Source organism: Marmota monax, unplaced genomic scaffold, assembly GCF_021218885.2.
Source record: "Marmota monax isolate L192 unplaced genomic scaffold, Marmota_monax_Labrador192_F-V1.1 WCK01_AAM20220418_F8-fsc00007, whole genome shotgun sequence".
In the NCBI taxonomy this organism is placed as follows: Eukaryota; Metazoa; Chordata; class Mammalia; order Rodentia; family Sciuridae; genus Marmota; species Marmota monax.
This window is the reverse complement of record NW_026692781.1, coordinates 11728694-11754576: the sequence shown is the minus strand read 5'-3', so window position 1 is coordinate 11754576 and position 25883 is coordinate 11728694. Positions and strand designations below refer to the sequence as shown.

Sequence of the window (25883 nt, the reverse complement as noted above, 5' to 3'; positions counted from 1 at the left end):
AATTTAAAATTTAAATTTAATTAAAATTTTAATTTTAATTACAGAATGTAAACATAAATGACTACATGTATACTAGGGGTTTCTGTATTGACCAGCAGAGTTACAGACAACACAAGAAATAAATTTTACTTAAAGTCACCTATTTATTAAAGGATCATCTATTAGGACTGTTTGCTAATCACTGAATCTAACCATGAAAAATATTCTGTAACAATATAATAATGTAATGCAGGTGCTTTCAGACTAATAATTTTCTGTCCTACACATAAAACTGTTGGGAAGAAAAAAATTCTCTTTAGAAGTCTACCGAGCAATAGTAGTAACTATCTTCCCCTAATAATACTGATGAGGCTGAAAGAAATATAAATACAGCACGTAGCAGAAGAAAGTGAACACAATGTTGTCCCTGACTGTTCTCTTGAACTGTAGCATCTGTAGCTGCACAGGTGGGAAAGGGTAGGAATCAATACATTCTTGCTATGGGTTTTCTGTCAGCTTCCAAATCTGCTTAACCTACGATATAGCTGAAGTAACATAATGTTCTGCTAAATTAAAGGTTAAACTGGTTTTTAGTCTGTTCTTAGGATAACTACTATATTGCTTTAATAGAAAAAAATATTATAATCATCATCTAAAGTCTATGAGAAAAGGCCAATCACAAAGAAAAAACTGGGAAAATTAATTTGAAGGGCAAAACAAAATTTCTGCTATCTACAGCAATCGGATAAAAACTCAATGTTGGAAAGGCTACACCCATCTGAAGGTTATCAAAAGAATAGGATATTGACACTGATATTCAAGATATACAACAAGTTACATCATTAAAGGGATCCCCCCATGTTGCCTGATTATAATCACCTTCTCCCAAGTTCTGACTCCTTTAGAAACCATTAATCACTTCTCTGGTTCCTATAATTTTGTCATTTCAGAAAAATTATAAAATCATACAGTATGCAATATTTTGGGGTTGGTTTTTATATATTCAGCATAATTCCACGGAGATTCGGCCAACCTGTTATATGCATCAATAGTTCATTCCTTTTTACTGCTGAGTAGTATTGCATGGTATGGATATACTGCAGTATGTTTAGCTATTCACCAGCTGAAGAATATCTGGGCTTCCCAGTTTGGGATCATCACGAACACAGCTGATGTCTTGTTTTGGATATGTGGTCTGCACATATTTTCTGCCTCTTTTCCTTCTCCTAATGGAGTCTTTCATAGAGTAAAAATTCTTAATTTTGATGAATCCAGTTTGTTAATTTTTCTTTTTATACTGTTGGTGTCCAGTTCAAGAATAAGAACTATTTGACAACCTCTCAATCCCAAAGATTTTATACTATGCTTTTCTTCTAGAAATTGTAGCATATTATGTTTTGCATTTAAGTCCATTACCCACTTCGAGTGAATTTTTGTAGAGATGTGAGGTTTGGGTCAATGCTTTGTTTTGTTTTGTTTTGTGTTATTTTTGACCACAGATTTGCAACTGTTCTAGCACTAGTTCATGCAGGAGGATATGCTTTCTCCACCAAATTGCTTTTGTATTTTTGTAAAAAATCAGCTGGATGGATATATTTGTGTGGGTGTTCTTCTCAATTCTGTTCCACTGATCTATGTGTCTTTCCTTCAAAACCACACAGATTACTGTAGTTATAAGACTCAAAAACTGATAGACTGCTGGGCATGCTGGTGCATGAGTTGCATCCCAGCAACTCAAGAGGCTGAGGCAGGATTACAAGTTAAGGGCCAGCCTCAGCAACTCAGCAAGACCTCATCTCAAAATAAAAATTAAACTGGTTGGGGGTTGGGGATATAGCTCAGTGGTAAAGCACCCTGGGTTCAATCCCCACTTTTAAAAAAACAAAACAAAGAAAGAAAGAAAGAAATCAGGTAGACTGATCGCTGTCATTTTATTCTTCTCTTTTCAAAATGTTTTAGCTATCTAGTTCCTTTGCCCCACCACTTCTATTTTAGAATAATCTTTCCTATAATCACAAAATATCCTTTCTGCAATTTTGATCTGGAGAAAATGACATTTTCACTATGTCGAATCTTCCACTAACCCAAGAACACTATATACTCCTTCATTTATTTAGGTCTTCCTTGGTTTCTTTCTTCAACATAATCTTTAGCACACGGATTCTATATCTATTTTGTTAGATTTGTCTATAAGTATGTATATGTTTTTTTAGATTTATGCCTATTTCATTTTTTGAGGAACTATAAATGGTATTGTTTTAAATCTTGGTTTCTATATGTATTATTTTCCCCACTCTTTTATTGTTATATTATAGTTGTACATAGTATATGTATTATTAATGTATATAAATGCAATTGATTTTTTGTGTGTGATCTTATACTCTGCAATTTTGCCTTGTGTAGATTCCTTGGGATTTTCTACAATGACAATCATGTAATTTACAAATAAGGGCAGTTTTATTTCTTCCTTTCCAACCTATATGCTTTTAATTTCACACTATAAGCTTCTCAACAAATGATCCCAAGGCTGATCTTTTATAGAATGTCTTTTGAGTAGTCTTTTGAAAAGTTGCTGATACCATTAGATTTTGTTAAGACCACAGAAAAGAGCTAAGAGTAGCTGCCCTGTGTTTATAATAGAAAATTATTTTGATAGACACCAATATTTAAATTAGGACTGGTTATGCTTAATCAAGGTTTTTTACTTTCTGACAAGGTCTTAGATATAATTTTAGCGAACGAACAACTTAAAAACTTCAGTCGTAAATTGAAATTAAATATGTAGCTGACATAAACTCTGCTGGTTAAACTGCCCAGCTCGTCAGTTATAAAAACAAGCATTACGAAGATTAAGTTAAGCAGACTTTATATTTCCTATAGCCTCCAGTTCCAGACTACATCTGTTTTCTTTGATACACAAAACCAGAGTTAAAATAGCTCCATTTATCACAGCATGATTGTAGGCAGACAAACCAGCCTGTCTGTTTCCAGATAGTGAAAGCAACTGTTATTAATCACAATTACAGGCCAAACCCACTATGAGAAATTGCATCAATATTCTTCCAACCCCAAGCTCCTCTCGTAAAGAACTCAAAAATGGTACTGAGAGCATCATGACACTCCCTGAAGGTCAGTAAATAAAGATGCTTCTCTGAGGTTGGGTTTTCAGTTCAGGATGCAAATCAAGGAAAACCTTTTAAACACATAAAAAATAAGTGATGCCTCAAAATCTCCAGTATTGATTAAGTTTATCAGGACAATTAAATGCATTATTTAAAATTCATATTTTAAAAGGTTTCTTCATGAACTATAATGAAAAGTAACTGACATTTAACATTTATAAATCAAATGATTTTAAGCAGAGAAGCTATTATAGAAACAGATACTTTTCTGCAACAAATTTCATAGCTAATAGTATGAAAGAAAATTTTTTTCTTGCCTTACAGATTTTAAGAGACCTTCCCATAGAGTGAAGTCAACTGCAGGTTATAGATGACAAAGTATTAAGTCCATCACTGACTCATACCTTTTGAATACATGGATCTTTTCCAGATAAACTGCAACCCTTTCTTCAATGGTTAGGACAAAAGATTATGAATACAAACCAGAGTTCCTCCTGGTACTGCTATTGCTATTAGAAAACAAATGCACTACAATTTTGAAAGCACCTACTACACGCAAGGCATTTTAGATACTTTACATACATTATCAGAGTTAGGTCTTCCAATTAATCTATGAGGTAGATACTATTATTCTTGTATTGCAGGTAAGGACAATTGCAGTTCAGAGAAATTATTTTCCTAAGACTACATGACTAGTTAAATGCTGAGCCAGGAGTCAAATACAGATCTCATTCCAAATCTGATATTTTCTATTTATCAGCCCCTCAAATTCATTTGTTTTGTTAAAAAGTGTGAATGGAACCTTGTACACATAAGGTACCTATGGAAGAACACTAAAGTGGCTGGTGGTATAGAACTTCAGAGAAATGCACATTATTCTCCTCTGATATATTTATCCACTGAATAACTGACTCTGATAATACACGTTCCCAGAAATATTATAAATTGAGTCTTCCTATGATTAAATACGCTCCTATATTCAAACTGGGACTGTTTATTAAATGTTTAAAGCTAAATTAGCAATGGGACTATTGCCATTCTAATATGAAACATTTAGACTTGTGTGAGAATTTGTAAAACTGCTCTAAATTTTGCAAGCACTTAGGCATACACCTATCCATTCACTTAACATGTTCATATCTACTACACAACTAAGTACAGCAGCCAGTCACTGTTCTAGGGACTGGGGAACATAGTGACAAATTTAAAAAAGTCAGTAATCTCACTGAATTGAAACTACAGAAGAGGCCAAGGAAGATACCTCTAAGAATGTGATATTTCTGCTGGAGACCTAAGTGAAGGAAACAGAGCCATACACATATCTAAGGGAAGAACAAGAGAAAGAACATTAGAAATTAAAGGAACAAATATTACAGGGCTTGAAGAGGAAAAAAAGATTACTGGTATGTCTGAGGAACACCAAGAAGGCCAACACTGCCAGAGGGGAAAAAGTAATCAGAAACATGGAAAGAGAGATGGACAGATATACTGTTTACATCTTCGAAGACCCTGCTAAGGAGCTTGGGTTTCATTTCAGTGTAAGGAGAAACCACAGATTTCTGACAAGATTGCTCTGGCAGTGAAAAAAAAAAAAAAAAAGAGAACACAGCAACAGAATGGAAGAGGCAGATCAGTTAGGAGGCCCCTGCAGTAGTGCAGAAGACAGAGTGGAAAAAGGAGGTGATCTTTTCAGGTACCTAGAGTCATCAGATTACAGATGCTCTTTTAAGCTGTGGGATTGAGGTAGATAATCACAGAGGGAGTGAACACAGTAGAATGAAGGCTGAGGGCTAAGCCCTGAAACACTCTTAATGTTTAACAGTTTGAAAAAGGGAAAAGCATCTTCATCTGAAGTATATTTTGTATTCAGGCTTTTATGGTTCCTTTTTCAAAGAATTAGAGAAATCCAGGTTGTTTGAAATTTGTTTCTAAGCAGTCATATCTTTGACCACATAGAAAATAAAAATGAGAAATAGGATAGAAATTTTAAAAACTATATTTTAAATGTGGCAGAGCCTCTCAATAAACTAAGGTCCATTCAACTTAAAGCCAATAATTTCTAAAAATAAATTATTTCACTAAAATTGGAGTCCTTAATAAATAAAGGCCTCTAAATATAGAACCTGACATGTTAGATAGTTATACAAGTAGTTTTATTTTAACATAATCTGACGTACATTTGTTTAATTACCTGACATTGCTGACATGTTAGATACCTATAGTCGGGAAGTATAAAAACAACTAGAAAGTGAAACTGATTTACGGGAAGAACTGAGAAAACAATGAAAATATCTATGAGTAGGAAATTAACATTCTGAATCATTTCTGCTCATCTGTTTCATCTAAAGTAAGGTAGGTAATTAATGTCAAAATTAAAGAAAGTTTTGTGTTTTTTTAAAAACAGTAGTCTCATATGTATTTCTAAAACTAATTATGTATCTCTTTTCAAAGGATGTCAATTTCAATCTTTTTAGATTGTAACCATTTCAGATATTTTTGACTGTTAAGTAAGAGGACAGGGATACTGAAGCAGAAGGATGTGAGTTCAAATTCAAATACTAACAGTTGCTTATTTGGGGGCCACTACAACACATCAAGAGCCTGAGTGTCTTCGTTTGAAAGATAGGAATAATGCCCATTCCACAGCATTGGGAGCAGGATAAAAAGAGATTAAGTCACACAGAGACCCCTCCACAACAAACTTTTAGAGCTTTATAAATGTTAATCATTTTCTTTCATTCTTTCCTCCCTTTGCTTCAGTGTTTCAGCATCTATAGCATTTACATGCTTATTTAAAAAGTCACTTTTTAAATTCTTTTCAAAGAAAAGGTGTCTTAAAGTGGTAATGATATCACAGTCCTACCAATTCTGATCAATGACTTTTGAAACATTTTACTCTAACGAACTATACAGACCCTAAGGAAGGGTGTTTCATTCCTTTGTTAGCAGATGAGTAATACTTATAATATGGAAAACAGATTATAAGACATTAAAAGGCATTAAAAGCATAGTTTGTATCAAAAATACCACAGCACTGCTTTTTGCCCTTTTGGCAAAAATCAAAGGTACAAATATCACAGGGTTCAATCCTGAGGGTGGAGTGGGGAGGGGTAGACAGAGAAACTGACAGGAACTATTTACATTTTTGCTTTAGGACCAAGGACTGAATAATCACAACACTGCAGATTAAGGTTTACATTTTTCCAACTATTATTTTCTTATTAACTTTCTTATTAACTTCTATGTGTGTTAATATTAATATGATAAATATTAATATATTTGCACAGGTTTCATAAATAAAATCCCAGTTTTAAGTAAATTTATACTACATCTGTTTAACTGTATTATTTTAAGTTTGCAAATTACTTTTTTCTGTAGCATCAGCTTTATAGATATATTACTTTGAGTATATTTATGTAGGTTCTGTTAAAGCCAAGCAAGAAGCTCTCAGTGTCTGAGGTGTACCTAAAACAGTAACATCAGTACTTCTGGCATATTACACTTTTGCCATCTCAGCCACTGCTGGAGGGACTTGACTATTTTAATAGATCTTAAAGAGATAAGAGTTGAGGAAAAAACTGTGCATTTGGCTTTCCTCTGCAATGTTTCAGGTCACTTGCTCATTTCCAACTTCTACAGAATTTTTGACGCTGTAAAGCTTGAGTGAGCTAAGAATATTATCCCACAATTAAGGAAACAGCTCATCTAATAACCAGTTATCTAAATGACAAGCTTCTGTTTCTTCCTTATACAATTCAGTCACTCTGATCCTTTTCCAGAATTCTCTCTCTCTTACATTTACTATTATAAATACAGAGCCTACACTGCCCAGACAGGCTGGGCTACTCTCTGGTAACAGAAAGTAAAAGGTACACTATTGACTGCTGGCATGTACAAAATTGTTGGTTTCTGAAAGAACATTTTAATTTTTCTTCAAATAAGTAATATGTCTAAATTATTCTGCCTCCTTCACTGATGCAATCAATTCAGATTAAAGAAAATATGAATACTCCATAATATTATCTGTTTTTAAAAGTTCTTTACTTATTAATAGAGTGTCATCCTGAAATAGAATTGAAAAAGACTTGAAATAATTTATGTGGTCTTCAGAACATTTAAAAGAAGCTAAAAAAAATATCTAAATTTCTTTTTGAAATATCTCTCCTTTAAATTTTGAAGATTAGGTGTATTCTTCTTTTAAAAGAAATTTGTTGTTTTTAGATACACAGGATAATAGTATAATTTTAACATATTATACAAAAATGGAGTATAACTTGTTCTAATTAGGATCCCATTGTTGTGGTTGTACATGATGTGGAAATACACTGGTCATGTATTCATACAAGAGTACAGGAAAGTTAAGTCCAATTCATTCTACCGTCTTTCCTATTCTCATCCCCACTCCCTCCTTCCCCTTTGTCTAATCCAATGAACTTCTATACTTCCCCTCTCTAGCCTCCCTTGTTACGGGTTAGCATCCACATATCACAGAGAACATTCATTCAGCCTGTGGTTTTTTAGGACTGGATTATTTCGCTTAGCATGATATTCTCCAGTTAAGTTTATACTGTTAATCAGAAGCTTTTAATTCTACTTGAGAGACTTCTAATATGCATTTTCCTCCTTTCATTTCTGTAATTCTAATATTCATTAGAATCTCCAGCAAAGGAAGGGGTAATGAGAAGAAAAAGAAGGGAAAGAGCAAATTCATTTTCTTTAATAGTTACCAGACAACTAAGTTAAAATTTTATTTGTGGGGGTTAAGAAAAAAGTGAAGTGACAGCAAATGATTAAAATGATATAATGGGGCTAGGAACTCTTTCTGTTTCATTCACCCACATTAGCAATCTTCTCCAGGCTTGACTGCAAAAATGCTATATGCTCAGAGGCCTTTTATAGTCGACTCCTTTTCCCACCAAATTCTTTCATCCATTCTACACAAACGTAGGAACTGAGTGGGCTAAGTAGTTCAGGTGCTGATACATAGCAACACAAAAAACAAAATCCATGTCCTCAAGGACCCTATGTCCCAGTAGGCAGAGAAAAATATTTTTAAAAAGCACAAATACACAGCATATTAGATAGTAAGTGCTATGAATGAAAATAAATAGGGGAAGAAGGATATGGAGAATCCAAGGCAGGAGAGGATTTACATTTTAAACTGAGTGGTTATTTGTCTTCATGATCTCATTAAAATTTATTTAAAATTTAAAAATCTACATATTTCTATTTTTCTAAGCATTAAATTGTATGCAGGGATTTATATTAAGAACAAATTTTTGCTACAGAACTAGTAAATAATCTCAAAAATTAAGATTTTTAATGACAGAATGAATGGCCATTCTTTAACTCTTTTTAAAAGATTGCCTCATATTATTTTCCAAAGCTTTTGAAGGTAGATGTATCACCATCATGTTGATTGGTGATACAATAAATTCTACAACAAAACTTGATACTTATATCAAAATGACTACCAAGTAATAATAAAGCAGCATTAAAATCTTGAAATTTTTTTTTCATATGTCAATTTGCTGGTTTGTGTAGGTAGAACAAATAGCTCTTCAATATATGTATGACTGATGTCCACCTATATTCCAACAGTGGCTGAAAATCATTCATGAATGGTATTGTTCTGCTGTAATGACCAATTATCTCCCAAGCAAGCTGGGCTACTCTCTGGTAACATGAGACCCCTGAGAACCCAGAATGCTGGCTAGGTTCCAGACAGAGGCAGCCTTGTCAAATAAGCTTCTATTGGTTACAACCACAACCTAACTACCTACTTCAGTCACCGTCATCCTAAAATATAAAAGCATCTAAGAAATATCAAGCATTTTCAAATTACTCACATCATGACTCTTCCCAGGATTTTATCAGACCAAATATTTTTAAAAGTAAGAATACTAAAAATTTTGCTCCCAAAAAAGAATACCTCCATGGTGATGTGACAGGCTCCCTCCATTTGCAAGGATCTCTTCTCTAGCAGCTGCCTGTATTTGGAAACAAAACAACCAATCACTGCTACTTAGATTTCACTTTGGAATTAAAGAGTAATACCCAACTCCCAAAGGAGATGCATACTTCTTGTGTTAAATAATAAAACAGAAGCCTAATTTTCCTACCTCATAGGTTAATTTCATTTAAAAAGCAATTAAACTTTGTGGGCTAGCTTTATAATTTTTTTCCTAGTGAACAGTCATATTATCTACAAAGATTACTTTGAGATTCTAGAAGGGTAAAGGCAAAATAACCACCTCAACACTAAATTGTGAACAGGTAAAAAGTTATAAATGTGGAGTCAGATTTTACTTTGAGTTAGTAGCTTATGCCAACAAGCAGCAGTAACTAATATCAAATGACTACTACTGTATGTCCAGAAAGGTACCAAGCAATTTGCCTATAGTATCTCTTTTATTTTCACTGTAGTCTTAAGGAATGATTACAATTACTCTCATTTCACAGATACAAAAATCAGGCTTAACTAGGTTAAATTACTTATCTAATACCACACAATGAGCACCAGAGGGGAAAAAAAAATCACCCACAAAGCTACTGGGGATCAACCATAAAAATCCTTCGGGGGCTGGGGCTGTGGTAAAGTGCTTGCCTAGCATGTCTGAGGCACTGGGTTCAACTCTCAGCACCACATATAAATAAATAAATAAAATAAAGGCCTATCAACAACTAAAAAAATATTTAAAAAAATCTTTATGGAGAACACTTCTTAGGTCAATGACATGAGACAAATTACCTATCAGTTCTATGGGTATAAAAGTGTGGAAGGAAAAACCTTGCTTTTTTTTTTTTTCCTTGTAACCCTGGTGACACACTACATACTGATTAACTTCCTTATGGAGCCCTCAGATTAAAAAGATAAACACTTATAACAAAATACAGACTGAAGTGCAGAGTAAAAAGGGTAACAGAAAGTGGAATTACCTTTGATTCTTAATGATTCATGAATATGTAATAGTCATGAGGTATCTACAGTGCCCTGCATGTCTAAGACTTTCTCAAGTGCACATAAACCATGAAGAGGCAGGTCAGGGTAGAAGAGGTCCCTGGTAGTACAGACAAATGGACCACATCCCATTGCAATGTAATCTAGAAGAACCTCATTATTTAGGATTTAGGGTTCTCCAAAAGAATCACAATTATGCTAGTCCTGCTCTTAGAACTTATCATTTCTAACAAATTACTTCAATAAGGCAATAATTCCTTGAGATCAGTAGCACTTAGCAAATGGCAGCTTAAACTAGGAAAAGGAAACAACTTCACTTGTGCTACTGCAGGGAAAGAACCTTTGGTAGCCAGCGAATACCACCAAAGCACTGAAAAGCTAAGGGGCTAATATACTCAAATTTTTAAGGGCTGATAAATATATTCATTATTTTGATTATGGTGACAGTACTACATACTTACATCAAAACATCAGGTTGTATACTTTAAAATGTACAGTATATTGTTATTTTAATTATACTTCAAAAAGCTGTTAACAAAAAAAAAAAAAAAAAGGAAGAGGGGTAGGGAAGAGCCCACCAAATCATGTCTATAGTTCAGATCTAAACACGTGTACATGTGCGGCACTACTGAAATTATGGACTGGCACACAATGGAATTCAAATACTAGGGCACCTGAGTTTTTAAGAAAACTGTTTCCTACAGAGTCCTCCATAGTTCCATTTGTTTCTTTAACTCTACACATACTTGTTTTGAGAAATACTGGCCATCAACAAAAGGTTTTATAAAAACTAGCAGCTTTGGGCTGGAGTTGTGGCTCAGCGGTAGAGTGCTCGCCTAGCACATGTCAGGCCCTGGGTTTAATCCTCAGCACCACATAAAAATAAATAAATAAAATAAAGGTACTGTGTCCAACTACAACTAAAAAAAATAATAATTAAAAAAACCTAGCAGCTTAACTATTGTGAATTGTGCTGCTATAAACATTGATGTGGCTATGTCCCTGGAGTAATGCTGTTTTTAAGTCCTTTGGGTATATACCTGAGGAGCTGGGTCAAATGGTGGTTCCATTCCCACTTTTCCAAGGATTCTCCAAATTGGCTGCACCAATTTGCAGTCCTACCAGCAATGTATGAGTGTGCCTTTTCCCCCACATCCTCACCAACACTTATTGTTGTTTGTATTCTTAATAGCTACCATTCTAACTGGAGTGAGACAGTTTTGATTTGCATTCCTCTAATTGCTAAAGATGTTGAACATTTTTCATATATTTGTTGATTGATTATATATCTTCTTCTGAGAAGTGTCTATTCAGTTCCTTGGCCCATTTATTGATTGGGTTATTTGTTTTTCTGGTGTTAAGATTTTTGAGTTCTTTATATATTCTAGAGATTAGTGCTCTATTTGACATGTGTGTGCAGATGAGTGGATAAAGAAAATTTGGTATATATACACAATTGAATATTATTCAGCATTAAAAGAGAATAAAATCATGGCATTTGCAGGTAAATGGATGGAGCTGGAGAATATACTGGAATATACTGCTAAGTGAAGTTCGCCAATCCCAAAAAACCAAATGCCGAATGATTTCTCTGATTTAAGGATGCTGATCCATAATATGCTGCCAGGGGTGGGGGGTGGAAGGATTAAATGAACTCTAGATAGGGCAAAGGGGTAAAGGGAAGGGAGGAAAAGGGAGGGGGTATAAGAGTAGGAAAGACAGTGGAATGCGATGGTCATCATTACCCTATGTACATGTATGAAAACAAGAAGGATATGACTCTACTTTGTATACAACTGTAAATATGAAAACTTGTGCTCTATATGTGTAATATGAATTGTAATGCACCCTGTTGTCATATATAACAAATTAAAATTTTTTAAAAACTAGCAGCTTAAGGACACATAAGAAATATATAATAGCTTACATACATTTTCAATACACAAAGAATTTATAAGCCTAGAATAATATTAGGACAACACAGACCAGAGCATGACCTCAATAGCAATTCCCACATAGAGATGGGTAGGCTGCCAAAGGGATGGCAAAGATTCTCGTTGTTATTTAATTTCATCAACTATCATGTACTATAAATAACAATCAAATAATCTCAGGTGATAGCTATACAGAACAATAATTTTAGACTTAGAATTTAGTACACAAACCAGTGCAACAAATACATTTTTCATTTCTACAGGCTAGCAGCCAGGCATACCAGCTGTAATTAAACAGAGTCAAACTAAAATTCACAAACTGATACTAAAATTTATTCAAATTACTAAAAGAATGTGAAAGCTATTGTGTATATGCATGTATACAAAATTACCTCAGTTTGTTCAAACACGGTCAGTGGGTCACTAATTCCCCTGTAGTTAAAGGCAAAATAGAAGTAGATACATGCACCTGCATCATAAGTCTGCGTTACCCTAAAAGAACAAACAGACAAAAATCCCCACAAGGGTTTTAAGTTAAGTGAGAACAGATTTAACATCTAGACAAAAATCAACTGAATAATCATTAAGCTATAACATTATTTTCATGTGGCTTCCTACTTCATGGAAGGAATGGAGATTGGCTTTCTTTAGAGCTATTGCTAAAATAGGTAAAGTGAGAATATGGTGAGAAAAAGGAGGATTGTACTTCCATTTAAGTGCCAATTTAGTCAATATTTTAAGTACACTCTTGACTGTGCCAAGTTACTAAAACTTGAATGACAAAAATTTTTTTATACATTTCATTAGCATTTTATGACAAAATGCTATTTTGTTATCTAGAAGTAATGGGAGATATAAGTAGTATATGTGAAAATATATTTAAAATTTAGTCAGGTAAATACCAGTATTAGTTGTTTTAAAATGCAAATTCAAAGTAACATTTAACAAAAGCATGACAATTAAAATTACACCTATCTTGATAATAAAAGTAATATTTTTCTCTTTATTTGACTAATATTTATGCATAGTCCTTTTGTGACTGGTAAAAGACAATATTCAAGGGACATCCATATTACAAATAGTATAGCTCCATTATTTTTCAAAAGCCAAGTATTCTTGCCAAAAGACCAACAATGAGATCTATACACATAGATATTACATTTTTGTATGGGCACAGTAAAGACACATGACGTAAATGTCTCCTCCTTAAGAAAGTTGGTATTAGACTAGAAACAAGAAATTTGGTTCTGTTCATTGGCCCCATCACTGAAAAGCAAAAACATGAAATGCATGAAATACATATGGGCATGCAAACACTGACTAAAATCAATTTTCATTATTTTATAAATCTATATTGGTAAAATATAGGCAAGTTATAACCTCTTCAAAGTATATTAAGTTGACAGCAATACTATGAACTTGTCATTTGTTTTGATTTTCTAGTTCAAGAGACTTAAGGATTCTAGGCAGAAAAAATTAAAGCACTGAAATTGTTACTATTAAAGAGGGTAGGGGGAGCTATTTAGTCCTCGCTATAATTTTAAAAGTAAATGAAATAAATATCAACGACAATTTTTTTTTCTTCACAGTAAGTCAAGTGAACTAAAAGAAACTCTTATAAGCTTTCTATAGTCGATACAAGATACAGTCTCAAAACACAAAGAAACAAATACGAGTAAAGAATGCTGATATTTCTGAGTTCAGTTCAATAGGCTATCTGATGATGCACTAGAGACCTTGAGAGAGACAGAGAGAATATAAAGACAGACAACATCAATCACTTTTTGCAGCCTAAAAAGCACTCTAGACTCTACAAAATACAGATGGGAAATGAACAGGTTATCACATTGAGTGATGATACAAAGAATAAGAAAACCTGTGTGGGTCAAATTAGGAAATGTGCCTAGTAATAAAAGGTATGCCTAAATGAAAACTGAAAGAAAATGGAAGATTTGGTTCTATGTAAGAAAAATGCCATATTACTAACATACAGGATAAGTCAATCAGGAGATAACAGAGGAGAATAAGAAAGATAACTAGGAGCAGAGGAAGCAGATAAGCAATAAGATGGAGGAAACATAGTAGGGACAAAATGAAAATAACCACAATTCTGACAAGGAATATGAAGACGAAATCAAGACCAAAAGACCAATGGTGAGCAAAGGCTATTATTAATACTGCTGGGACAGCATGTGGAGATGATCTTCACTTTGCACCAGTTCTACAGCACCCACACCCTTTGTGGCACAAAGACTTGCTTTTTTCTCCCTCACTTCTTCACTTATGCCACTCACCCTGCCTCAATTACTGTCCTTCCTAAGTATGAGCTCCCTTTTTCCTTCTCTTCAAAAACTACCATCCATATCAAAAGAACACAGAAGCCAATTTAAAGTAGTTTCTAACTGCCTAATCTGGGAAAACTTAAACAAGATGAATAGTGATAATCATGGATCTAACTCAGAGAAGAAAACATATATGCATTCATACCAATCAAAGGGGGATTCTTCTAGTGAATTCCAACTGATATATGTAAAAGAAATGATGAAAATAAAAGTTGCCATTTGAAAATTTCACAATAACAACTGTTATTATCTGAAATTATTAATGGGAGACTGATGATTTAGGAGACTGTATGAGAAACAAGATGTTTACATAGTCTCAAAATTTCTTCCCAAAGGGTATTTATTAAGTGAAATAGGAAAAAATAGTAATGTTGGAGCTGTAAAATCAGGCAGGCACCATTTTAACCAAGTAATCAAAGTTAATATCATCAATAATATGACATATCAATGTCATGTTCCTCTTGATATGATGTTCCAAGGTTATTCTGTAGCCTTTTTGCCAAAATGTATAAATTGAATTCAATCACAAGGGAACATGAAAAAACAACAACAACAAAAAAAAAAAAAAAAACGAAACTAAATGTCATTTTACAAAACAACTGGCCAGTGAATGTAAAAAAGTGTACAGGTCACGTAAGATAAAGAAAGTGAGGAACTGTTCCAGATTAAAGATGATTGCAAAGACATGAAATCTAAAAACACTATGTAATCTTAAGATTGGATACTGAACCAAAAGAAAAAAAATAGTGGGAGAAAGGGTAAATAGAAGTGTCTAGATTAGTTAATAGTATTTTAACAACACTTTTTGTTTTAGCAATCATCCTGTAATGATGTGTGATATTATATTTGGAGAAGATGAGTGAAGGGTATATAGAAACTATTAGTTTTGCAACTTTTGGGGGAAAGTCTGGATTATCCCCTCCCCCACCACTCACCAAAACTAAAAGTTCAAAAGCAGTGTAAATGTTTCTCTAATTGGCCTAAATAACAAAAAACAAACAAATAAGCAAACAACAACATCAAAAAACAAACCCATCTCCTTCTGGTGGTTTCCCCCACCAATCTAATTATACTACTGTTAAGAGAGCCAAAACACACTAGATAGAACTTGGTGATCAGTTATAAGTCCTCCAAACTTCCTCAAAGTTAACATAAACATGAGAACTTAAAGCTCAGAAAAAATACCAAATGAGATCAGACTAGATGAACTATAGCATCTTCACTAAACTTATATTAACAATTAGAAGGACTTGGAAAACAAACTGAATTGATCATATTAAATACAGTGAAATGACATGAGCTTAAAATGGTGCTTAAGAACCTACATGTGTTCATGTTGTATATATGTACATAAAAGATATCAAGAATATTAATTAAATATGTTCGATATATTATAATCTGGGCTTTCAAAATGCAACTAGGAAACATTTAAAAGGGAGCTCAGACAATCCTAGTCAAGTCTCCAAATTCAATCTATGGAGGTTTCCACGAAGAATTTAATTTAACAGAAGAAACAAATACAGAGGAAATACTTTCTTTACTACACAATACAAACAGAATCTGATCTAAAATTTTAATAGCATTTTAGGCCAAATGTTAGGTGCATCAGAACAGAAGAAATGAACTGTTTAACAATGCTACTGTCAATTTGCTAGCTGTGTTTTTCTTCTAGTGTTAATTCACACTCATAAAAAGATCCCTTGAACATTTAAAGTTCCAGATTTACAAAGTTTAAGAAAAACTGGAGAATTATTTTAACTATGAGTGCACTATCATTAGACATAAGCAAATTCAAATAAAATTTGACAGGTAAATGAATGAGTTTACAGCACTTGGTAAAATATAACTCATAAGCGATTCATTAATAACAACACTAGAACAGGTAACTAAAAATTAATTGAGCATTGCCATCTTCCAGCAAATCTAGGATGTGGATGACCAGTTCAGTTTTCATAGATGAGCAGATTACTAAAGCCAACATAAAACATAATGGGCTTAAATGATCAGTGATTCAGACAAAGATAAAGTTTAATAATAAAAACACCTTTTGGAAAACCTCCATTTGGGTCCACTTCAGAAAGTAACTCAGATCTAACTCCTTTTAAAACAGATTAATTCCAGCACTAAAGACACTTAACACTAACCTCTTTCAAAATTATCTGCACAAATAAAAATGTGGCTGTCAAAGTCACTTCATTATTTTTTCATTTCTAAAACTTTTTTGTGCTTTATTCTGTCTGGGGTACTTTCCTTATGTTAGATTCACTAACAATTCCTTCCCATATAACTTCCTTAAAAGAGTTAGGGTTAAAATATCTATTCCAATGTACAAATTACATTTTAATGGTTAAAAATTAAATAATCCAATAAATGAACCCTTATAACCTGAATTATTTTTCTTGGGTTCTTTGATTTTAGAGTTATTAATTATTTAAAAATAATCTTGGAATAGCTTTTTTAAAAAACTGGTTTGAAAAATGCATCTCATACATTCAATAGAGAATAATCTCCTTGGTCACTTTTAAGCAGATCAAATAAAATTAAATAAAAATCAAAACTCTAGTTAAATGTTCATTTAAAAAAGTAAAAGCCATAAGAATGATTCAAAATTCTGATTTACCAAAGCTATTTAAATAATTATACTTTGGCCATTCTAAACTGGTTTCATAAAGTAATCACAAAAACTGAGCACATTTCTTTTATAAGAAAATCATTATTACAAAAATAGCTATTTAATAAACACAACTCTTAAGGTTTAGATCTGGAATGTCCCCCTAAGTTTCATGTGTTCAGAGGTGAAGCTCTGAGGAAATGATTGGATCATGAGGGCTTAGAGGATCAATCCAATAATGGCTGAATAAACTATTGGAAAGTGGGATCTAGTTGGAGGAGGTAAGGCACTAGGGGCATGCCCTGGAAGGGTTTATCTTCTCCTTGTCCACCCCCTGACTTTCAGTTGCTATGAGATGAATTGCTTTCCTTCACCATGTCCTTCTGCCATACTTCTGCCTTGGAGCTGGCTAACCATGAACTCAAAGTTCTAAAACCTAGAGCCAAAATAATTTTTTCCTTTTCTACATTGTTCCTGTCATTTTGATCACAGCCACAAATAGCCAACTAACAATAACATATAGCCAATTCAGTCTGATTATATTAATTCTAATGTCCATAAGACATAATAAAGATGCGTAGCCTTACAAATACTTTCTGAAAAATGAAGATTTAACTGTTAATTATGGAGTACACTCCAAGGCAGAATATTTTGCTTTCCATTCATTTTCAATTCAGTAAATATTTATCACAATGAAGGAAGAGGAGGTTCTCAAAAGACACTGAATAGGGAGTTGGGACAAAAGGAGAAAGAGAAGAGGGCAAAAATATATAAATTTCCACTTGACCAAAAAAAGGAATAATACTTTCTCAACTACACAATAATTAATTCTAGTTTATTATTCTCTGACTTAAAATACTTCAAACTTTAATGATAATAAGTCGACTTTGGATATTTGTTTCAGGATTATAATAAAAGAGGCCTAATAGATTGTCAAGAGCAGAAACAAGGATCAATTTGGGATAATATGAGTAAATACAACTTTTTTTCCTTTAGATTTTAAGGAATTTAAAGGTTCATTTTTAAAGACACCAATTTTTTAATTAAAAAATTAAAAATGTTACATGTATATTCTTTTTTAAAATTTCTTTTTAGTTATAGATGGACACAATATCTTTATTTGGTTTATTCATTTTTATGTGGTGCTGAGGATTGAACCCAGTGCCTCACATGTGCGAGACAAGTGCTCTACCACTCAGCCACAACCTCAGCCCCTACATGTATATTCTTTTTTTTTTTTTTAATTTTTTTATTGTTGGTTGTTCAAAATATTACAAATTTCTTGATATATCATATTTCACACTTTGATTCAAGTGGGTAAGAACTCCCATTTTTACCCCATATACAGATTGCAGAATCACATCAGTTACACATCCATTGATTTACATATCTACATGTATATTCTTACACCTTTATTTAGAAGGTTTTCTCCAAAGTCAATGACTAAACCAACATTAGCTTTATGAAGTTATAGTTTTTTGTTATATAGAACAAGGCCTCTACTTTTCCTTCCTTTGGATATCTCAAATGCCCAGTCAATAATTGTTAAAATCTACATTTAAAAAATTTTATTTTCTCTATTCCAAGTATACTTGTTCTAAAGCATGTTAGAATACTGACTTGACTTGGTACTTTCTGTAATGCTCATCAAACCCTGAAAGATTCCCACACACAGAAACAGAAAAGACCATTTGCAATGAGAACTTTCTCATTGAAATGAGCAGTTTCCTCAGATCTCGTGTTAGAATTCTACTTTCCTACTCTTCAGAAGCACACATTTAGCAAATGCTTTAAGGATACTTCTCCCAATGGAAGTAATTTTACAATACCAACTTTTCAAAGTAGGCAGGAAGTTGGCAAGGTGGGTTGGCAGGCCCAGGTTCCTGGGCTGGAATAGGCCTTGATCTGTTTCCCAGGCTGAAATTAAGTAATTCAAATCAGAGAAATAAGCTTCATTAATAGAAATGCAGATACCCTTTGACTTATGATGGTGTTTTGTCCAAATACAATCATTGTAAAAATACTGTAAGCTGAAAATGCATCATATATACTTAATTTACCAAACACAGGGTTAGCATAATCTACCTTAAATATGCTCAGAACACTTAAATTAGCTTATAATTGGGAAAAATCAACAGTCTATTTTATAATAAATTGTTTAATATCTCATGTAACTTACTGAATACTCAACTGAAAGTGAAAAAAACAGTGCTTGTGCACTATTGTGAATCTGAAAAATTTTAAGTCAACCCATCATAATTCAGGGACAGTCTTGCATATAGAAAGAAATGTTATGCTGAAGCACACTTGTTTTTGAAGTCCAGTGTCAGGCGCACTTAATAACAGAGACACATTATTTCCAAAATTATCTACTTTTTTTTTTTACTTTGTAAAAGTTTGTTTCTAAAATATTAGATGTGTTCTTGAAAGCCTCCCCCAACACATACAGAATAAAATTGAGGCAGTTATACAATACAGAATGCTAGATCATTACTGTTAGATTCAAATTAATTCTATAACTTTTTATAGAGAAGTCAATTGTTTGACTTGATACATTTCATCTTCTGTGTTTGCACAGAAAATTAATATCAAAAGACTGAATACAAAATGTCCTTACTCAAGGAATCTTCCTTTTTTGGGCTGGTGCTATGTAACAAAGATCATCAGCTAAACACACTGTCCAATATGGAAAATACTAGCCACACATAATGTTATACATTTTTTTAAATAAATTAAATAAAAACTTTAAATTTAACTCTACAATAACACTAGCCACATTTCAATCTCTCAGTAGTCACATGTGGCTTGTGGCTACCATACAGGACAGTGTTGATACAGAATACTTCCATTATCAAAGAAAGATCTGTTGGAAAGAACCAAGTTAATCATCATTTGAGTCATCTGTGCCTCTTAGTCCTCTATCTCTTTCCTATCTCCTTAATCAGCAACTAAAATGGTTAAAGTGGTTTTTTTTTCCCCTCTGATGAAGAAAGAGCTATACTGACTATATATCTAATTTATAGCTGCTTGGCTACATATGTAATTTATACTTGCTGTGAATAAAGGAGTAGTCCTCTTTCCAAGAGCTTAGATCCTTGACTCTTCCCTGCCATGTTATCCAGATAGGACAAAAGGCTTATGGAAGGCTGGCCTATTCCTAAAGAGCTCAGGACCCTGTGAAATCCTATTGACACATCCTAACAAGGGAAGCTTTCCAAGGAGAAAAAACTGAAATTTTTCCTCAGCTGGAAATTATAATTTGATTAAATAAAGTAGTTTTTCAGAAGGAGTAAAAGAGCAATAAGAAAACTCACCTGCATGTAGAAAGAGGAGCAAACTGTACACCTTTCTCCTTGCATTCCCTTCTTATTCTTTCTTTTACATTTCTACAGAGATCTACAACCCTAGAAAAGAAAATTGAATAGAATATTACACTTTCAAATGAAAACTACACAAATTCTAAGAGGTGCTGGTTTATCTGGTACCCTTCATGTCTGTAAAATCTCTTAACCATAAACTTTCATAGTTACTCTTTAGAGAGTGCACAAAAAGAGCCTTGATCATTCATATTGGGTCCTCCACTCATAACTTTGAAGGTAACAAAGTCCTTTCTTTGTTGCTTTAGACGAAATACAAATCAGAAGAGTAGACTCAAGCCTCATGAATGGAGTTTCCCATACTTAGGAAACCTAACTTCAAAATAAACTTAATTACAAGATTTTACAAGTTACAAAAAATATGCTAATGAAAATTCAATTCTGGGTTATTCGAATACCAATCTTTATCGATGTCTAAGCAGCTTTCCTTAATTCAAAATAATTCAATCAAAAATAATTATGTCCTATCAAACGTGCCACAGACTATTCTCAAGCTAAAATCCAATTTGACAAAGACTTATTGGATATAGACTGTGTAAAGTGCTAATGTGTTATGCTAGACTGTTTGATATTGGGTCAATGAAAATAGGGGATGGGTGGCAATAATCCTTCATAGGAAAATATTTGACAATATTTAACAATGTTCATCTATTTTTAAATTCACCCATATTTAAATGTCAGCTGCAGCATGTCATTGTAACTACATATTTTGTTTTATCTAAACAATAAAACTCCTAAGCCATATATAAACCATTTTATTCCCCTATAAATATCTTGGCCACATACTGGCAGAATCTGTGTTTTAAGCAATGGTTTGTTTAGCACCAAGAGGACAAACTCAGAAGGTTGGCCTAGCTTTCTAATCTTCAAACTGATTCGACTGTGTAGGATCAATAAAAACCATACTTTTAAATGGATTAAGCCTTATAAAGCATATTTAAGTTATCTATATTCTCAGTATCAATAAATATAGGATTAAAATATAAATAAGGCTTTAATATTATCATGCCATATTTTTTATTTTTATGAATGCAGCATATAAAAATTTTATAAATTCTAATTTTACAAAACACTGCTTTTAAGTTAAATTCTGATTTAATTTATGAGAGTTGCAGGTAAATATGATTTACCAATGTTATGTATGCCTCATTCATAGAATGGCAAAAATGAATATTTTTAAAAATATAAAGTATTAAAGATTACTGAAATTTGGTGTTTTTATCTTGAAAATTCACTTATAAAAAGCTTTCAATACAAATAAAACCTATTCAGCTTTAATATCTATAAAGACTAAGGAATACTATAATAATAAAGTTACTAAATAACAAGTTACTAAAATAACAAGTTCTTTATCTTGGCTTTAGAAAACAATGTAAGTGTTACTGCCAAGTATTCTAAAAATATTAATACAATTCTTCTGTTGATTGGACTATGTTTCAGATTAAATACATGTAAATATACTTAATTGTCAAAAATGCAATAGGAAACATGGGCATGTTAAGAATGGCCTATATCTAAACCCTGGTAAGTGAATAATAAAAGAGATGGTAAGAGGGCTGAGGATATAGCTCAGTCACAAGGCCATGGGTTCAATCCCCAGCACCACCAAAATAAATAAATAGAGAGAGAGAGAGAGAGAGAACACGAACACAGGACTAACTGGTTATAATTGCCAAAGGTATGTTTCTATACATGATTTGTGGGAAAGGGGTTCTGAAAGTATTCTCATATAATTTAGATAAGTTCAATACAGTCCACTGGACCAATCTTTTTTTTTTTTTTTGATATAAATGCAACTATGTATATACTTTAAAATTCTTACTTGACCTATCAGCAAATTTTGCACTGTTGATCACTTTCCCCTTGGGGGGGAAAAAAACATCCCTGGGCTTTTCTTCTAAAATCTCTAGAGATTATTCCTCAATCTACTTTGCCAGGTGCTGTTTATAGACTATCTTCTATATGTTGAAAGTCCCTAGGACTTCTTTCATAGGTTCTTTTATTTTTCCCTCTACTCCATTCTGTTTGTATAAAGCAGTTTAAATCACCACACTCCCACTGCTATCTCCAAAATCTTTAAAACCTCCAACTCTTAAAAAACAGCTTTTTAAAATTTATTTATTTGGGTATTGAGGATTAAACCCAGGGGCACTCAACCACTGAGTAAGTGATGCTTACTAATGCTTTTTGTATTTTATTTAGAGACAGGGTGTCACTGAGTTTAGGACCTCACTAAGTTGCTGAGGCTGGCTGTGAACTTTTGATCCTCCTGCCTCAGCCTCTCAAGCCACTGGGATAACAGGCATGTGCAACCATGTCTGGCAAAAACATGACTCCAGAGTTGATTCATAGGACTCTACATGAATACTCATTGAGCACTTAAAAAAAAAAAAAAAAAACTTACCAGGTATAGTCAGTGTGCTAGGGTCACTATGGGACAAGATTAGTTAAGACCAATAACCCTTTAAGTGGCCTTGCATGAAGAGGCCAAAGACCCAATAATGTGTGAAAGTTGAAGGTCCTGGTCCCATGGGCTACTGCTAAATACAGTCACCAGCTAGCTAAAAGTTCAAAAAACAAAGCAAGTTAGTTAGTACATGTGTAATAAGTAAAGTTTACTTCACAAATGCGGTTACTTTTCATTAATGTTATCAGTTAACATTAATGAATTATGAATTTTTCATAATGCTAAAGAGAAACCTCTACACTAACCCATGTGTACCAGTGATAAGGACAGAATGTTTGTGTCCATCTCAAAATTCACATATGGAAATCCTAACCCCCAGTGTGATGACATTAGGAGGTGGGACTTTTGGGGAAGAGGCACAGCTCTCATGAATGGTAGTGGGCACTTATTTATAAGACACGAGAGGGTTCTCACTGCTTTCTGTCATAGAAGGATACGATGAGAAGAGAGCCATCTCTAAGCCATAAAGTCAGCCTTTACCAAAGACTGACAATGCTGGCACCCTAATATCAGACTTCAAGACTCCAGAACTGTGAGAGATAAAAATTTCTTGTTTAAGAACATTTAAGTCACTCAGTCTATGGTATTCTGTATACAGCCCAAACTAAGAAACCCAGCAAGGAGATGTATTAAAAGACTAAAATCATCTTTGAAAACACTATGAAAAGCCTCTAAACTACTTCTGCTGCTCAAGTGTAAAATGTCCATGAGCTGGTAATTCTTTTTATTTACAAAATTTATTCCCCTTATTAAAATTAAATATGAAAACAGAGAGATACTATAAACTGGGTTGATATCTAGTAATCCAAGGAACATGAGCACCAATGTACCAATAGTCACAGTCCTGGGTAAGTGAAGACAACATGATAGGAAAGTTTTCTGAGGGGACAAAAAAGAGCTTAAGGAAAACAAAATGTTATATGATATGTACTATCTAAACAGTAGATTCATAGCAATTTGTTATAGCCTACATTCTTTATTGTAGATTTTAAATAGTGCACAAATTTATAAAGAAAAAGTAAAATGTAGGCATATTAAAAAGAAAAAGTAAAATGTAGGCATATTAAAAAAAAATATATATATATATATATATATAATTCCTGAAGGAATTAATTCACAAGTGCATTTTTAATAAAACTACTTGACATTTCCAAATAAGTTTATATTAATTTACAAACTAATATTTGTGTGAGAGTGTGTGTGTGTGTGTGTGTATTTCTGATAAAGAAATCTATACATTTATTTCCATTTATCGATTTGGGCCTTTTCTTACAATATTATCCCATATTAGAATTTTGCTTATATTTAAAAATAGAAATGTATTTAATTTCTTTTTTCTTATTTAATAAATATATTTTATTTTTTTGGTTTATTTATTTATTTTTATTTATATGTAACAGCAGAATGCCTTACAATTCTTATTACATATATAGAGCTCAATTTTTCATCTCTGGTTATATACATAGTATACTCACACCAATCCATGTTTTCATACATGTACTTTGGATAATAATGATCATCACATTCAACCATCATTAATTACCCCATGCCCCCTCCCTTCCCTTCTCACCCCTCTGTACTATCTGGAGTTCAAAAAATATGGAATGCTTCACGAATTTGCGTGTCATCCTTACGCAGGGGCCATGCTAATCTTCTCTATATTGTTCCAGTTTTAGTGTATGTGCTGCTGAAGCAAGCACTGTACTTCATTTCTTAAACAGGGTTTCTTTCAGAAATCACTTAAATGAAATTAAGATCTTGCTTAATACATACACGCACAAACATCAAAAGCTAAATAATATATTACAATAGATTAACTGGTTTTAAAATTTTGGGGGACTTTTTGGAGAACATATTAGTGACCCAAGAATTTAAATAAAGCTGGGTGCAGTGGTACATGCCTGTAATCTCAGTTACTAAGAAGGATGGGAGGTAAGAGGATTGCAAGTTTGAGACCAGCCTCAGCAACTTAGCAAGGCCCTACGCAACTTAGCAAGACCCTGTGTCAAAATAAAAAATTAAAAAGGGATAGGGATGTAGTTCAATAGTAAAACATACCTGAGTTTAATCCCAGTATTAAAAAAAAAATTAAAATTAAAGCTAAGTTAAACAAAGAGTACCATTTAGTATTTTTTTCTTCTTATTGGCACATTATAATTATATATAACAGTGGGATTTGTTATTATATATTTTTAACATTTAGTTTTTAGTAAGAGTCTTCAAAATGTAAATGTCAATAATACCTTCCTTTTTTGGATTACAGATAAATTTGCCTCAAACCAAAGAAAAAGTGTAATGGCTAGAAGTTCTGGTATTCTGATGAAGATATTAATTTAAATAAAAGTAGCCACCTTGTTTCAAGGCTTCTTTACAAAATTTTGAAAGTTTATATATTCATACACCAAAATAAATTACTTTAGCAACTCACAAAGCATATTTGAATTGAATAATATCCGACATTTTATTATATATTACCTGTCCCAAGGAGCAGAAGTCTCAAAAGATTCTCCTAATACATAGTATTCCAAACCCAAGTCCTGTTAAGACACACAAAAATCACTAAACTACAACAGATGCAATAATCAGTAAGTAATATTGTTATTATTTCATGTAACTGTTAGTATTACATTTCTAATTTAACCTCAAATGCTTTTATTATCTATCCCATAAGAGCTCTGGGAAGGTGCCCTGAATGAACTATGATCTTCTTAAGGACAGGAATCTTGTGTCTTGCTTTCTTCTGTATCCCTGGCAGCAGACAGAGTGCCTAATACAGAATAGGAATTCAAAGATTTCTCCCGTGAATGGAGTGTCTATCCAGGAAAAATCTACGTACATATAGAGAAGACTAATAGAATAGATTTTTACTGTCTTAAATACCAAATTAACCAATATCAAAAATTGGTCATCAAGATGGAAGAAGTAAAGGGACAGAAGTTGAGAGGGAGTGGGATTAAAATAAGCAAGTATTTTCCTTTCTTCAAGTCAACTTTTCTTTAAAAACAAATTCCAAAAATAGTGTCTCTCTCCTTGAGGTTGACAGATTAGTCAAACGTAGGGAAACAGAGGGATTTCTGCTTGGAAAATATT

The 25883-nt window shown here is 33.0% G+C and overlaps 1 protein-coding gene and 1 non-coding gene across 5 annotated transcripts in view; both read right to left on the bottom strand.

Annotated features, from left to right (window-relative positions):
- Agps (alkylglycerone phosphate synthase) overlaps positions 1 to 25883 on the bottom strand; it is a 132800-nt gene that overhangs the window by 9732 nt on the left and 97185 nt on the right. For 3 of the 4 annotated variants that reach the window (XM_058580220.1, XM_046447257.2, XM_046447258.2), the window contains exons 16-19: positions 25269 to 25330; positions 20264 to 20353; positions 12389 to 12488; positions 9034 to 9091 (exon numbers count right to left, since the gene is read on the bottom strand). In XM_058580220.1, the coding sequence (XP_058436203.1) occupies positions 9034 to 9091; positions 12389 to 12488; positions 20264 to 20353; positions 25269 to 25330 (310 nt within the window). Of the gene's footprint in view, positions 1 to 9033; positions 9092 to 12388; positions 12489 to 20263; positions 20354 to 22730; positions 22888 to 25268; positions 25331 to 25883 lie in introns of those variants that run through there. The other variant, XR_009227023.1, reaches the window with a different exon arrangement.
- LOC124094722 (U6 spliceosomal RNA) lies at positions 24387 to 24493 on the bottom strand. The gene has a single exon (XR_006852313.1). It is a non-coding gene; the product is annotated as a U6 spliceosomal RNA (small nuclear RNA).